We start from the raw sequence: 16,687 nt of genomic DNA on the forward strand, positions 1-16,687 counted from the left end.
AACAAACAAAACCAGGGCACAGAGCTAAGGAGGAGGAAAATAGCTCAGTGCTCACCGTGCCAGCCAGAACTCAGCCTATCCTTAAAATCCTCCTCTTCTGGTTCCTGATGGATTATAGTAGAAACCCTGGAATTGGGAGACTACTGAGTTACAAGAAAAGGTGGCATAGTCTAAAGTCGATGCAACAATGTGTGTGATTGGGCAATGTGATATGGGACAGGGCATGTTAGGATGCCCTGTTGCTTCCAATAAGGTTTCTCTCTTCTACTGCAGTAGGGAATGGATTCAGCCACCACGTGCCCCTCAGCCCCGTCCCCAAAGCAAGCCTGGGGCCCTTTTGAGGCTTTCTAAATGTTTTTACAAAAAGCAGTTGATAGGGACAATAAAACAGCTGCTTCTGCCATCTCCCTGATTCTTACTCATTTTCTCTTTTTCCCTTAGGCTCTATATGGTAACACAGAGGCTGATGATGCATCCTTATGCTAAAAGTGAGGGCTTTCCTGGGAACTGGGCTGTGGGCCACCCCCACTCTGAGAATAATGACTGGTTCTCACTGGGCACCAGCAGGAGGACTCTTTTTTCCTTCCAGTAGCTCTGAGAGTTTCGCATTGTTGGGCCCATGGCCCTTCTGACTACTGCGTACCTTCTTGTCCCCTCTAGATGTTTGACTGGATAAGCCACAACAAGGAGTTATTCCTCCAGAGCCACACAGAGATCGGCGTGAGCTACCAGCATGCCCTAGACCTCCAGACGCAGCACAATCACTTCGCCATGAACTCCATGGTGAGTGGGGGGGCCATGAACTCCATGGTGAGTGGGGGGCCATGAACTCCATGGTGAGTGGAGGGCATTCTCAGCACCACCTCTGGAGGCAGGACAGTGAGGGGAGGAATGGGAGGGGGGTGGGATAGAAACAGACTTGAGACCTGAGTAAGCGGGAGGGACTCTGAACATGCCAACTTTAGCACTCCATGGGGTTGTGTGCAGGACGTGTGGCCAGCCAGCCGTGCCTATAGCAGATTATGGCCCATTTCTGCCTCTGGACTCTGCTTTGCTTGGTGGAAGGAAGGTGCTGGGGTTGTAGAAGGCATTTGCTCAGCACAGATGATAAGGGAAAGTTGCGGGTTCCATTCTGCTGGTTTAACCACATCTTTTGGTCCCGGGCATATGTGAGTCACTGAGCGGGGATGGTGAGGGACCTCAGGCTCACTGGAAACATTTCACTGGAAATAGCTGAGTGAATTGGGGCTGTTTATACTGGAGAAGAGGAGCCTTAAGGGACATGCAGGTGATGTCTTTAGATATTGACAGGGCTGCCTTTGGAAAGAGAATGCTAGAATTACTCTGTGTTGGTCTAGGAGGCAGGACCGTCCAGAGGAGTGCATTTGGAGGGGGAGGCAAGCACATGGCTCAGGGAGACGGGATGCACTGGGGGTTAGTGAAGTCCTGAGGCTGCAGAGTGTTCAAGCAGATGCTGAATTCACAGAGGAATATTTGCTAGCTGTGTGGCTGTAGGGAATTTCCTTCCCTGGCCTTCAGGTTCTTCATTCATTCATAAAATGGAAATAATAGCTACCTTGTAAGGTTGTTGTGAGGAGCCGATGAGTCGATTGTAAAGTCAGTTGGAGTTGTGCCTGGTACATTGCAGGTTGTCAGTTAATATTGGTATGATAATAATGATGGTGGTGATGGTGATGTAGGAGTCTAGTCCAGATAAAACCCATGATCACTTGTAAGCCTAATACTCTGGGATACTGTTTTTTCCACGTGGTTGCCCCAAGACTTTTTTTCAAGATCTTGTCTGCCCTTTGAACCCACTGTATTCAAAATGCCTGTAGCCTAATTATGCCTCAACTTACCTCACTCTATCTTCTGCCCACTCTTCCTATTTGTGCTCCTTGTCCAAAAGAATAGCTCCACCATCCCCCATCCATCTGAACACAAAGACACCTTATTTCAGCCAGTGATGCTGAGAAGGGAGCAAGTTTTAGAAAAATGTAAACATGGAGGATCACGGAGGCCAAAAAGCAAGAGAATTTCATTTTCTACTAGGTTGTTTTAAATACGCTGTGTACCAGACTTCATGTACTGAAGAAGAAACAAATTGGCCTTAAGTTGTATGGTGTCTAGTTGGGGAAATAACCCAATCATGGTGCAGCTTGAGATGTGTAGTGATAGAGATATGCTGAGTTAACTGAGAACCCGAATACCTCACTCGTATAAAGCCGCAGGGATTTATTTCTTGGGCCTATCACATGCCCATCACTGGCTGGGAGGAGCTCTACTCATCACAGTCCCCTGGGACTCAGGCGGACGGAGAGGCTGCTGCCTCAGATGTTGCTGCCTGTCCCATGCGTGCTGGCTTTGAAGCTTCTGCTTAGAAGTGACACATCCCACCTCGTTAGCCACCACCAGGCATATGGCCACGTCAAACTTGCCGGGTGGGGATATGTGGTCCTACCACGTGCTAGGGAGGAAAATGTGAGGTATCTGCCAACAGCCATGATGACTAGCCCCAGGAACCATAGCCAGGTGGAGAGGTCGTGGAGACGATCATCATGAAATTAGCAGAGTAAGACAACTGTGGCCGCAGAATAACAGGTTGTGGGACCAGGCAGGGAAAACATCAACAGTGATCTTGTTATCAGTTTGTACCTACAACAGACTTGGGTCTTCATCTGCATGTAAGGACTCATTTCTGTCTAACCAGTCTCCTATAATTATGTCCCATCCCTTGCTCGATTTAGGCACAGAGGAGCAAAGCAATTGATCACAGGTGATTAAGAATGTGAACTCAAATCTAGTCAAGTTTGATTATCTGGGTACCTTGTGGGCTTCCCTGGTGAGTTTGACAAATTCTGTGTCAGAATCTTCATGTCACCCAACTGCTTGGCCCTGAGGCAGACAAACTCATTTTGATAAGAAGCGAAGAGAAACGTAATTAGGGAGGCAAGTCTGCCACCAAGCCCCTCAAAACAAGAAACTACAAAGCTAAGTAGAGCAGTTGAATGATCTGCTCCACAGCCCCTCTCTGTTCATATGGATCACTGGGAGTTAATGGCACAACAGAAACCTTTCTCCCGACAAACTGACTTCTGAAGTCTCCATTTTCAGGACAAAAAACAAGGGAGGAAATTTACTGAAGGGAAATATCTTGTGGAGCTGGGAGAGAGAAAAGAGGAGATTTAATATACAACAGCCAATTAGCATGTTCAGCGCATCTCATGGTCTCCCACGGCCAACTGTGAAGTCAGGCCACTCGCAGAGGCCTCCTTGGACGGATTAGGCTGGCTCTCCTCTCTGGCTGGAGGGCAAGGCAAGGGACATCCCAGGGTTGTTTGATCAAATTGTCTGGGCACCAGTGCTTTATAAACATGCCTCCCTCCTGTGCCTTTGTTAACCTGTAGGTTTACAGGTTTGTTAGTAAAAGCAACTCCCACAAAGAAGGATGTCAGCATCCCAAACAGGTGAAAGGAGGGAATTACAGACTCATTTTCTCTGGCCTGAGTGATGGATGTTGCTGCCAAGAAACAGATGAATGCAAGCAGCTACTGCTGGAGCCCGGTGACTATAGAAGGATCCACTACTCAGGGAAGTGGGATTGTGGATTGTTCTGTAAATTCACTGAGGCATTTCTCTTTCTGTTCTTGGAAATTATACACCCACCTATACATATACCCACAATCTGTCCATGGAAATGCACATGTAGTGTGCTTTGTTTCAGGTTATAGGTAAGTTCTTTCAGTATTCATTGCTGAAATAGGCTAGTGACTCCATATCTTTTGGGGAGGTCACAGACCCCTAGAAATCTAAGGAAGCTTGTGGGTCCTCTCCCCAGATTAATGTGTATATGAGCATTTTTTTTTTTTTAGATAATTTCAGGGGATTGAAGAGTATCCTAAAGCCTTTCAGTCCACCTCCCCAGTTTAAGATCTTAAGAACTTCATGATTTCTTCATGCATTCATTCCCCAGATAATTAAGGATCAGCTGTTGTACTGGATAGTGGGCATATGGTGGCGAACAAAAGAGAGATGGTCTGCCCCATGGAGGGTCCAGTGGAGAGACAGATGTTTAATAAATCATCTCACAAATAAATATATAATTACAAACAAGTAAGTGTTATGTTGGAAGAGTAAGGTATGCTATAATAGGGTATAATAAAAGAAACTCAATTTAAATGAGGAGTCAGGTACATTTTTTAATAGACAGTCAACCCTGACACAAAGCTCATTTTTTTTATTGATAGTAATTAATGGTCTGTGATGGATCAAAGAACTCATAATTAAAGAATTTCTAGGTATATTGTTTTACAAATAAAATCAACCAACTTTTACTGTATCAGGCTTTTGTTTTCATGTGTCTAATTTTATATACTGGTTAAAGACCCAACTCCACTGCTGAGAAATAATTACGTATCATTAAATCATGGAAGAAAAGCCAGAAATTCCTAAGTTCTATCAATGGATTGGTACCGATAAAGGCCATCAATTATTAACATACCAAGAGTGGGGGAGTGTTACCCTACTGAGTAAGGTACATGAGCAACTCTGAAAGAAAAAGTTTAAAATTGGTTGATCTTCGGATTTTTTCCATAACAAGTTTTTTTTGTTTTGTTTTGCTTTTTGGTTTTTTTTTTTGTTGTTTGTTTGTTTGTTTTTACAATTCCCACTGGGAAATTCTAGTTTTTTGATCTTCAAAATAACAACAGCAACGACAATGATAATAATAATAACAATAATGTCATCCTATCTACTAAACCTAGTAGGAAAATATTCTCAGGCTTCTTACAGTGCCTCAGAAAGCCAGGTTTCTTGAACTCTCTGAGGCCTCCCTCTTGCTTAATTCTGCCTGTCATTGTGGAATCCTTTCTCACAAATTCTCTTTCCTCTGAGTCTGGCCTTCTCTGATGAGAGTGTGGACAGATGGAAGTATGGTTGAGCTGTACTATGCAATCAAACAGTCATGTAGCCATCCATGTTCTATTTCTTTGTGAAAAAGACACTCACAGGAGTAAATCCAAACGTAATGCAGCTTATTTACAGTTTTAATTAGCTGGTTCTTTGGGAAAAAAATAAATTGCTAATGGCTTCTGTCTAGAGTTTTAAAATATGAAATGATGTTCATTTTCTATTATTATGACTGTGAGGATTCACATTAGTGATAACCGTGTGCAGCTGGGTGGTAGGAATCCTTTCTGCTATAGCATGTTTGATAGCTGCTTTAATCCTATTAATTTGTTCACCAGAAGCACATATTGCCATTTGTGTGTAAATTAGGCCAATTGGAGCAAAACCCGTGGTGTTCTTTCTCTTTGTTTTGAGGGAAAATTGCAAAATGGTAGCAACAAGGGAAAGTCAGATCTGGTATAAGAGAATTAAAGATGCTGAGGCAGGTCTCCTGACCCCAATTTGAGAAGCCTTGCTTTGGGGTCATCTGTGATCTTTGATGCTTGGCATCCCCAAACCATGATTCTATAGCACTTCCCCAACCCCAAACAGGGAGCACTTTTTATAAAGATGATGTTTCTAGATTTCAGTGTAAACACACCACACACACACACACACACACACACACACACACACACACACACACAATTGTGATGTTTAAATAGCCTGTATTTGATCCTTAGTAGACATAGAACCTGTTTAAAGAAGTAAAAGATGAAGAAGAAGAAGGGAGGAGGAGGAGAAGGAGAAGGAAGAAAAAGAGATCTATTTTGTCTGGTGTGCATTTGTCTTTATAGTACAATTTTTTCAAAGAATCACATAGGGAGAGATGCCTGGGTGGCTCAGTTGGCTGAGCATCCAACTCTTGATTTTGGCTCAGGTCATGATCTCAGGGTCCTGTGATTGAGCCCTGCGTGGGGCTTTGTGCTCAGTGGGGAGTCTGCTTGAGGATTCTCTCTCTCTCTCTTTCTCCCACTCTCCCAACTCACACAAGCTCTCTCTCAAATAAATAAATTGATCTTAAATAATAAAGAATAATGTAGTGAGTTTGCTAAAAATGCATATTTCTTTTGGCTCGCACCCTAGTCATAGGCAATCATAATCTCTGGAGAATGGGGCCCTAGGAACCTGCATTTTTAACAGGTTGCCTGCAGGTGATTTATATGCACATTGAAGTTAGAGAACTATTGTTCTATGGAATCTTTAAGTATGAAACACTCACTCCCAAAAAATAAAACATCAAAGTTCTGAAAGTCCACTTCCACTATGATAGCATGAGGAGCTCCACAGACCCACTCTCTAGGGGAACTGGTAAAAATAATTTAATTTAATTTAATTTAATTATTTTTGGTGATAATTATTTTACAACAACTGTTTAAAGTCTCTGGAAATGGTCCTAAGTGCGTTCAGCAAGTGAAGAAATGTTTATTCAAGAAAATCTACAAAAACTCAACAAGAACATTGAGTCTACAGTATTTGAACCAAGATGCCCTCTCTCCCTCTCCCTTCCCAGTTCAGTAAGATGAAATTGCCTTCCAAATTGGCGAAACCAAGAACACAGGGCCCCCAGCTCCCAGTTGAAGGACTGTCATCACAGGACATTTCTTATCCTGTCCCAAATAACCTGTTGCTGAAGCTAAGTTCTGGGTGAGTGTGGCCAAGCAGGGGGATCTCCTTCTTCTGCCTAGCTCCTACTCATGGAACAGAGGTTCTCCATAGGTACAACACTGCTGAGCATCCTAGGCCCCAATATCCCTTGCCCCAGCTTGTAAGGCAGAGGTTCCATGCTGGGAGAGGCAAACTGAGGCCTGAGGCTACTCATGCTGAAAATTCACTGAATTTTCAGCTGCTAAGGTAGTGTGTGTGGGGGGGAGAGTGTCACTCAGGAAGTACACCATTGTCCCATACTCTACCCCCAGAATCATGGCTCAGAGATTTTGCCTGGGGGGTGGAAGCAAACTAAAACAGAGAACTCCAAGTCTTTTCCTAAGGGAACTGACCTCATTTGCAACAGAGAGTAGAGAAGTTTAAGCCAACAGCAGTGTCAAACATACCCTTAAGGAGATTCTGGTGAAAACAATTGGGAGAAGATTGGTAGAGTCATTGGAGATACAGGATAAATAGTAGGCAGGCTAATGTGGTAGAGAGAACTGAGGATAGAGACCTTCTGGGGACAGAACAAATCTCAAACACAGACCTCATAGACTCTCCCTTCAAAGGAGACTAAATTTGGTTGGATAGGTCTATGGAGCATTTAAAAAATAATAGAATAATCACCTGGCCATTAGTAGAATTTAATAGCTACGTGTGGTCAAAGAAAGAGAAAATTAAAGAGAGCACTACCAAGACCATTCTCATCCCAGGGTGACCATGGGAATACCCAAAGCAGTACCACCTGGGGAACATCAGAGGTCACCCACTGTGGGAGCTGAGGTGGAAATAGTCTTAACTAAAATAGTCCAGCCAATCACAAAACAAATAAGCAAATAATATTAGCAAGCCCCAGAAGTGGGGGATGAGGACCCAGAGTGTTATAATATACTATCTAAAATGTTCAGTTTCAAAAAAAAAGAAGAAGAAGAAGAAGAAAAAGAAGACATGCAAAGGGATAGAAAAAATAGGACCAGGAAAAAAAGAAGAAGAAAAAAAAAAAAAAACACCAGATAAAAAGCGTTTTATCTGGAAAGACCACTGGAAAGACCAAGGAACAGAAATTGCCTGTGAGAGTGACCAGATGTCAGATTTAGCAAAAATTTCAAAGTAGCCATTATAAGTGTTTTTTTAATGACACTGATAAATTATTGAACACTACATTTGAAACTAATGATGTACTATAAGTTGGCTAATTGATCTTAAATTTTAAAAAATGAAACTAAAGGAAACAATTATTGAAGAAGTAAAAAAAAGTTTGATGATAATGTCTCCTTAAACAGAGAATATCAGTAAAGAGTAATTATAAAAATGAACCAAAAGGAAATTCTGGAGTTGAAAAATACAATTGCTGAAATGAAAAATTCACTAGAAAGCTCAATAGTAGATTTGAACTGGCAGAAGAAAGAATTAGCAACCTTGAAAATAGATCAATATAAATTATACAATCTGAAGAATGGAGAGAAAAAGAATGAAAAAAAAACAGGACCTCAGAAAAATATGGTATAACAGTAAGTATACCAACATATGCATAATGGGAGTACTAGAAGGAGAGGAGAGAATAGAATATAAAAAGTATCAGAAGAAATAATGGCTGAAATCTTCCCAAATTCATTAAAAAAACATTACAGAGCTAGGAAGCATAGGAAGCTCTAAGGAGGATAACTGCAAAGAGACCTACAAACAGACACATCATACTAAAAATAGTGAAAGCAGGGGCACCTGGGTGGCTCAGTTGGTTAAGCATTCAATCTTGATTTCAGCTCAGGTCATGGTCTCAGTGTCCTGAGATCAAGCCCCATGTGGGAATGGAGCTTAAAAATTATCTCTCTCCCTCTCTCTCTCTCTCTCCCCCTCTTCCCTTGCCCCTCCCCCCCTCTAAAAAATACTGAAAGCAAAGACAAAGAGAAAATCTTAAAAGCAGCATAAGAAAACTGACTTGTCACAAGGGAATTCCAATAAGTTTAAAGCTGATTTCTTATCAGGAACAATGGAGGTCAGAAGTAAGATAATATATTCAAAGTGCTCAAAGGAAAACACTGTCAACCAAGAATCCTATATCCAGCAAAGCTAGCCTTCACAATGAAGGTGAAATAAAGATATCCTCAGCTAAACAAATACTGAGAAAAGTTGTTTCCAGCAGACACACTTTATGAGAAATTACAAAAGAAGACTCTAAACAGTAATTTGAATCCACACAAAAAGACAGAGTACCAGTAAAGGTAATTATGTAACTATAAAAGACAACATGAATGCATATTTCTTCTTTTTCTCTTAGTTGATTTAAAAATTAATTGTACAAAATGTGTATAATGTGCTATTGGGCCTATAACATACAGAAATATATGTGCCAGTAAAGCACAAGTGTTGAGTTGGAACAAAGCTGTATTGAAATATGGATATTACTTCCTATGGTAATTTGAATCCACAAGAGCTAATGAAAAGACCCAGAAATGATAAATGAGGAGGTTAATATGACAAAACCTGTAAATATACACTTGTTCTTTTTTTCTCATTTCTACTTCTTTAAAAGACATGTATAAAATAGATAATATAACAATCTAACTTTAAGTTTGTAGCATTTATAGGCATAATATATATAATAATAATATCAGAAAAAGGGAAAAAGGGAATAAAGCAATATAGGAATAACATTTTTACTCACTGGAATTAATTACATCTGAAGCTGATTCTGACAAGGGAAGTGTGTATAGTAAGCTCTAGAGCAGTGGTTAAGGAAATAACTCAGAAAATATAGTGAAAAAATGTTTAAAAAAAAAAGATGTTAAAAGATGTAAAAAAAAATGTTAAAATGCTACATTATGAAATATTCACCTAATGGAAAAGAAAGCAGTAGAGGAAGAATAAAGGTATAAAAATTGCGATGTAGATTAAAAGTAATATGGCAGACATAAATCCAACTATATCAATAATGACATTAAATATGAAAGGGTTAAACACTCTACTCAAAAGTAGAGACTGTCAGCCTGAATTTTTAAAAAAAGAAACAACAAGATCAAACTATAGATCATCTATAGGAGACACACTTCAGATTCAAAGATTATAATACCTTGGAAGTAAAAGGTTGGAAAAAGATGTATTATGCAAACAGCAACCACAAGAAAGCCAGAGTGGCTGCATTAACAACAGACTTTTAAGTAGACTGTAAAACAAACCCAAAAAATGTTACTAGAGATACAGTGGGATATTTTATATATAAAGTTATCTAGTACCTAACAAGAGAGCACCAAAATACTTGAAATGAAACTGAGAGAAAGTAAGGGAGAATACAATCCTACAATAATAGAGACTTTGACACTCTCACTTTCAATAATGGACAGAAGATCAGTGAGAAAATAGGAAAACTGAAGCAAGAAAATAGAGGCTATAAACCAAACTGACCTAAGAGACATCCTAGAATACTTCATCCAACAACAGGAGACCATACATGTTTCCCAAGAGCACATGAAAATTGTCCAGAATAGATCATGTGTGAGGTCATAAAACAAACCTCAATAAATAGAAAGGATAAAAATAATATAATTCTGACCATAATGGAATAAAATTAGAAATCAGCAACAGAAAGAAATTTGGGAAATTTGCAAATATGTGGAAATTAAATAACACACTCCTAAATATAAAATGAGTCAAAGAAGAAATAAAAAAGAAATTGGAGTGGCAACTGGGTGGCTTAGTCAGTTAAGCATCCAACTCTTGATTTTGGCTCAGGTCATGATCTCGGGTTTGTGAGATTGAGCCCTATGTTGGGCTCCCCACTGGGTGTGGGACCTGTTTGGGATTCTCTCTCTCCCTCTGCCCCTCCCCACTCACACACACTCTCTCTCCCTCTAAAAAAAGATAAGAAATTGGGAAATACTTTGAGATGAATGAAAATGAGGCACAACATACTAAAACTTACAGGATACAGGTAACACAGTGCTTAGAGAAAAATTTATAGTTATAAATACTGTATTAAAAATTTTTGAAATTAATAAACTAGCATTCCACCTTAAGGCACTGGAAAAAGAACATACTAAACCTAAAGCAAGGAGAAATAAGGAAATAGTAAAGATTAGAGTTGAAATTAATGAATCAGAGAATAGAAAACAACAGTAAAATCAAAAGCTGGTTCTTTGAAAAGATAGACAAAATTAACAAATGTTTAGCTAGAATGACCAAGATAAACAAAATTACTAGAATCTGAAGTGAAAAAAGAGACATTACTACCAACCTTACAGAAATAAAAAGGGTTATAAAGGATTACTACAAATAATTGTATGCCAATAAATCAGAAACTTAGGTAAAATGGGCAAAGATGAAGTCCCAGATGCCACTGAATTCTAAGAAACATTTAAAGAAAAATTAATTCTAATTTTTCAGAAGCTTTAACCCAAAATAGAAGGGAATATTTTCCACCTCTTTCAATTAGTCCAGTAATATCCCCAGATACCAAAACCAGACAAAAACATCACTCAAAAGAAGAAAGATACAGACCCACATTGCTAACGAGTATGGATGCAAAAATTTCCAGTAAAATACCAGCAAACTAAATACAGCAACATATAGAAATAATTATATACCATGACCAATGAGAATTATTCCAGGATTGTAAGGTTGGTTTAACATCAGTAGAGTGAAAAACAGAAACCACATGATAATCTCAGTAGGCTTAGAAAAAGGATTTAACAAAATCCAACACCTTTTCATAATAAAAGCAACTAAATGGGAATAAAAGAGAACTTTCTGAACCTGTTAAAGGGCATCTATCTATGAAAAACCAACATCTGATATCATACTTAATGCTTAAAGACAGGATATATTCCACCTAAGATTGGGAACAAGACAAAGCTGTTTGCTTTTGTCACTTTCTATTCAATATTGGAATTTCTAGCCAGGGCAGTTATTCAGGAAAAAGAAAAAACATCCAAACAAGAAAGGAAGCAGTAAAACTATCTCTATTCTTAGATAACATGAACTTGCATATGGAAAATCCTAAGCCATTCACTAAAAAATTATTAGAAGTAGTAAATGAGTTCAGTAAGGTTGCAGATACACAATCAATATACAAAAATCAATTGTATTTCTATGTGCTTAAAATGAACAATCTGAAAATGAAATTAAGAAAACCATTCCATTTACAATAACATCAAGAAGAATAAAATACTTGGGAAACTTTTAACAATAGAGGTGTACTACTTGTACTCTGAAAACTACAAAAACATTGTTGAAAGAAAGAGCTAAATAAAGGGGAAAACATCTCATATTCATGGATTGAAAGACTTTATTGTTAAATGGCAATCAGTCTTCAGATTCAGCACATTTCTATCAGAATCCCAGCTGGCTTGTAGAAGCTGATTCTCAAATCACATGGAATTACATGGGACCCAGAATAGCCAAAACAGTCTTGAAAAAGTGGGAGGACTTCCTATTTCCTGACTTGAGAACTTTCCACAAAGTGATAGTAATCAAGACAGTATAGTACCAGCATGGGATAGACATATAGATCAATGGAACAGAATTGAGAGTCTATAAATAAATCTGTGTGTCTGTGGTCAGCTGAGTTTTGACAAAGATACCAAGATCATTCAATCTGGAAAGAATAGTTTTTTCAACAAATGGTTCTGGGACAACCATGCAACAGAATGAAGTTGGACCCTTTCTTCACATTAAATTAAAAACAAATAAATTGGACTTCATCAAAATTAAAAAACTTTGTGCTCCAAAAGATATAATCAAGAAAGTGAAAAGATAACCCACAGAATGGAGAAAGTGTTTACAAATCATTTACCTGATAAGGGAGTTGTGTATAGAATATATAAGGAATTCTTACAACCCAGTAAGAAAGGACAACCTAATTAAAAAATGAACAAAGGAGGGGCACTTGGCTGACTCAGTAGAGCATACAACACTTGATCTTGGGGTCATGAGTTCAAGCCTCATGTTGGGTGTAGAGCTTTCTTTAAAAAAAATGGGCAATATATACAGTGGAGTATTATACCTCCATCAGAAAGGATGAATACCCAACTTTTGTATCAACATGGATAGGACTGGAGGAGATTATGCTGAGTGAAATAAGTCAAGCAGAGAAAGTCAATTATATGGTTTCATTTACTTGTGGAGCATAAGGAATAACATGGAGGATATTAGGAGAAGGAAAGGAGAAGTAAATTGGGGGAAATTGGAGGGAGAGATGAACCATGAGAGACTGTGGACTATGAGAAACAAACTGAGGGTTTTGGAAGGGAAGGGTGGGGGGATAATGAGCCTGGTAGTGGTATTAAGGAGGGCACGTATTGCATGGAGCACTGAGTGTGGTGCATAAACAGTGAATTTTGGAACACTGAAAAAATAAATTTAAAAAAATGGGCAAAGGATCAGTATAGACATGTCTTCAAAGATGGTCAATAAGTGTATGAAAAGATGCTTGACATTGATAGTCATCAGGGAAATGCAAATCAAAACCACAATGAGATATCATTTTACACCCATTAGAATGATTCTAATAAAAAAGTCAGATGATAACAAATGTTAGCAAGGACATTGAGCAATCTATACCCTCTTACTTTCCTTCATACACTGAAGGAGTGTAACATGGTGTGGCCACTTCAGAATTTAGTCTGGCAGTTACTCAAAACAGTTAAACATAGAGTCACCATATGTCCCAATGATTCAATTCTTATATATATATATCTAAGAGAAATGAAAGCGTATGGTTACACAAAATGTCCATACATTGTACACAAGTGTTTATAGAAACATTATTCATAATAACCAAAAGGTGTAAATAACCCAAATTGTCCATCAACTGATGAATGGATAAAGAAAATATGGTATATGCATATAATGGAATATTGCTTGCCCATAAAAAGGAATGAAGTGCTGATGCATACTTGTTTGATAAATTAAGGATATTTGGCATGCCACAGCATCTGTTGCCAACCTGGAACAGAGTTTGCACAGCAAGGATGCAGAACTGGTAAGGCAGGACCTTCACTTCTGGAGAAGCCCTATGGGACGTGACTCTAGCAGAAGCTAAACAACCCTTGGAAGGCAGGGGCTGACAGCAATGGGTTCCATCACAAGTGGGCCTGGGACCCAGGCTGCTTACAAGGTCCCCAGCTGATGCATATTAAATTCCAGAAACTAATGGACTGGATGATCTTTCACATTCCACCTGACCTCGAGGATCTTTTTTTGTTTGTTTGTTTGTTTGTTTATTTGACAGAGAGCTAGAGAGAAAGCACAAGTAACCAGAGCGGCAGGGAGAGGGAGAGAGAGAGAAGCAGGCTCTCTGCTGAGCAGGGAGCCTGATGCGGGGCTTGATCCCAGGACTCTGGAATCATGACCCGAGCCTAAGGCAGCCGCTTAACCAATTGAGCCATCCAGGCGCCCCTCGAGCATCTTTTTTTTCTGAGGTTCTAATCCTAAACATGGAAGTTAGGCAACTAAAATGTGTCCCTCCCTGACGAGAGTGATTGTGATCCTGTGTTTGCTGTCAACACTGGGATTCCTAAGGCAGGCCTTCTGAGGAAACCTCTACTTGTAAAATATTGCACATATCACCAGCCAGACCTATTCTTACAAATCAAGTTGAACAGGATGCAGTGTTTATATCTCCACAAATAGCCACATGGGTGGAATTTTGCTTTTTTTCCAACTCAGTAGGAGGATTAGATTTTATTTTCTGATCTGCTCAGTATCCATTTATGAATCCTTGCTCTTGGCACCATTGTCAGCATTAAACTTGTCCTAAGGTGAGAGGAAGACGGTCTGTAGGGGGGCCCTGGGGCAACCGATGCACGTGGCTAAGGTGGCAGTCCTCACCCTAGCTGCCCCATCTGGGCCTCACCAACCTAGATTCAGATTTAACTGTGCTGGGGTGGAGCCCAGGAAATAGGTACAAGGTTGGGAACCAGATTGAGAATCACTGGCTCTAGGTGAAGAGAAAAAGCAACTGACAATAGACAGGGGTCAAACTCGAAAACTACTGGATGATGAGCTTCTGGAACTGGAGGTGGGGATTTCCCTTCAAAGTCAGGAGGATCCCAAGAAAAGGAGTAGCTGTCCTTACTCGCTGCTCCTAGCTCCCTACCCCAACCTTTCTAGGTGCCCCATTTGCCTTTGCCCACCGGTCTCAAATCAGCTACGTTTGGGGGATTGGCTTCAGTTCAACAAAAAACCTAGGGAAGCGCCTTGGCTGCCTGCAGCTGAGGCTTTCTCGGCCTTTCCTGATGCACAGTGCTGGCTCTTCCCACCCAATGCCTGCCAATTGGGTCCCTTCTGAAAGCCTGCTCTGAGCTGATCCGCAGGGCCTGACTGACCACTCCAATTTCTGACTTGTGGCTGGCACAGGCCTGGTTCAACCTTCTCTCTTAATCATATACCCCCTCCAGGCCCCAGGCTTCCCTCTTCCTCCTCACTCCTGATTCTCTGTCCGCAGCCCTGGCACCTCTTTTCTGGCTTCAGTCCACTGTTCTCTGGGGCCTTCTGTCAGCATGTTCCTTGCCCTTGGGTTATTTGCTGGGCCCTCGTGGTGTGCATGCCTTGAGCCTTGTGATTCAGTTTACCCACACACTCTTATAAGTATAAATTTTCACATGCAGCCACTGCCTGCTCTCTGACAGGTCTGCAGCTGCCAAGGAGTTAATTTGTCTGAAATTCAGCCAAAGCTGACTCATGCCTCTTCTTTGAGGTCTCCTGGAGCCAAATGAAAAGCATCAAATGGTCTATGAAACCTAGCACGTCAGATGAGATAGTGTACACAGAAGGGCTTAAACTGTAAACCATGACACAAATATAAAATATTGATAATAATGTGCCGCAGTAACATTGCATATATATGCCATTCTCGGGCATGGGTGGTAGCCGGTCAGGAGTACCAGAAAAGGGATAGAGATTGATCAAGGACATACAGGCGACTTTGAGAACTGAGAGGTCAGGACCAGGTAGGCATATGGGAAGGGAACATTAAAAAAAGCAGAGGTTGGAGTGCCTGATACAACTGGAGGCCCACAAATGAGCAAGAGCAAAAAGCTTTCCATCAGTAAGTTCTTTTGGCTCTACCCTCAACATTTATCCAGAATCTGGTCACTTGTCACCACCCCCATGGCCACCACCCTGGCCCAGGCTGCCATCAGTCCTGCCTGGGCTATTGCTGTTGTTCCTACCTGGTTTCCATGCTTCTACCTTTGTTCTCTTATGGTCCATTCTCGATACAACTACCTGATGTTCCTGCCAAGAGTAAGATACATCATATTGTGTCACTCCTCTACTCAAAAATGCTTTAATGTCTTCCCAGCCTTCTTAGGATACAAGCTGATGTCCTCTACCATGGCTTACAAGGCTCTACATGGTCTGGTCCCGTTTCCTCTCAAATCCCAGCCTCTACCTCCTGCTCATATGCTCCAGTCAGCCTGGGCTTCTTGCCATTTCTTGAACCTGCCAAGGGCATTCTTGCCTTGTGGTCTTTGCCCCCACTGTCCCCTCTGCCTTGGAGCTTCTTCCTGCCCCCAGCCACATGTTCACTCTCTCACTTCATTCAGGAATGAGCTCAGGTCTCACCCCTGACTTCAAGAGTCAGCCTGCCTTGACTTCCCAGACCCATCACATACTACACTTTTCTCAGCTATAATTTATACAGAATTGAAATAAGAAAGATATAGTAAATATTAATTTGTTAATAAGTATTAAGAAATAGTTATTAATGAAATGTAAGCTCTGACTCTTCTGAAATGTAAGCTCCATGTGCATAGGAATTTTGTCTGTCTTATTCCCTGTTTGCACAGTGTCTTGCATTGTTGAATGAATAGTTGAATAAGACAGCAGATAAAAACTCCAGCAATAGGGGCGCCTGGGTGGCTCAGTGGGTTAAGCCTCTGCTTTTGGCTCAGGTCATGATCCCCGGGTCCTGGGATCGAGCCCCGCATCGGGCTCTCTGCTCAGTGGAGAGCCTGCTTCCCCCTCTCTCTCTCTGCCTGCCTCTCTGCCTCCTTGTGATCTCTGTCTGTCAAATAAATAAATAAAATCTTAAAAAAAAAAACACTCCAGCAATAAAGCAAGACATCAATTAAAGGAACAAAGAGTGGCCTTA

The 16,687-nt window shown here is 40.6% G+C and overlaps 1 protein-coding gene across 1 annotated transcript in view; it reads left to right on the forward strand.

Moving 5' to 3' along the window:
* The window catches only part of LOC111154975 (kalirin), a 288,438-nt gene that overhangs the window by 74,393 nt on the left and 197,358 nt on the right, over positions 1–16,687 (forward strand). The window contains exon 6 of the mRNA XM_022514930.1: positions 661–783. Coding sequence (XP_022370638.1) covers positions 661–783 — 123 coding nt within the window. The remainder of the gene's footprint in view (positions 1–660; positions 784–16,687) is intronic.

Source organism: Enhydra lutris, unplaced genomic scaffold (assembly GCF_002288905.1).
Source record: "Enhydra lutris kenyoni isolate GAN:26980312 unplaced genomic scaffold, ASM228890v2 scaffoldscaffold39, whole genome shotgun sequence".
Lineage (NCBI taxonomy): Eukaryota > Metazoa > Chordata > Mammalia > Carnivora > Mustelidae > Enhydra > Enhydra lutris.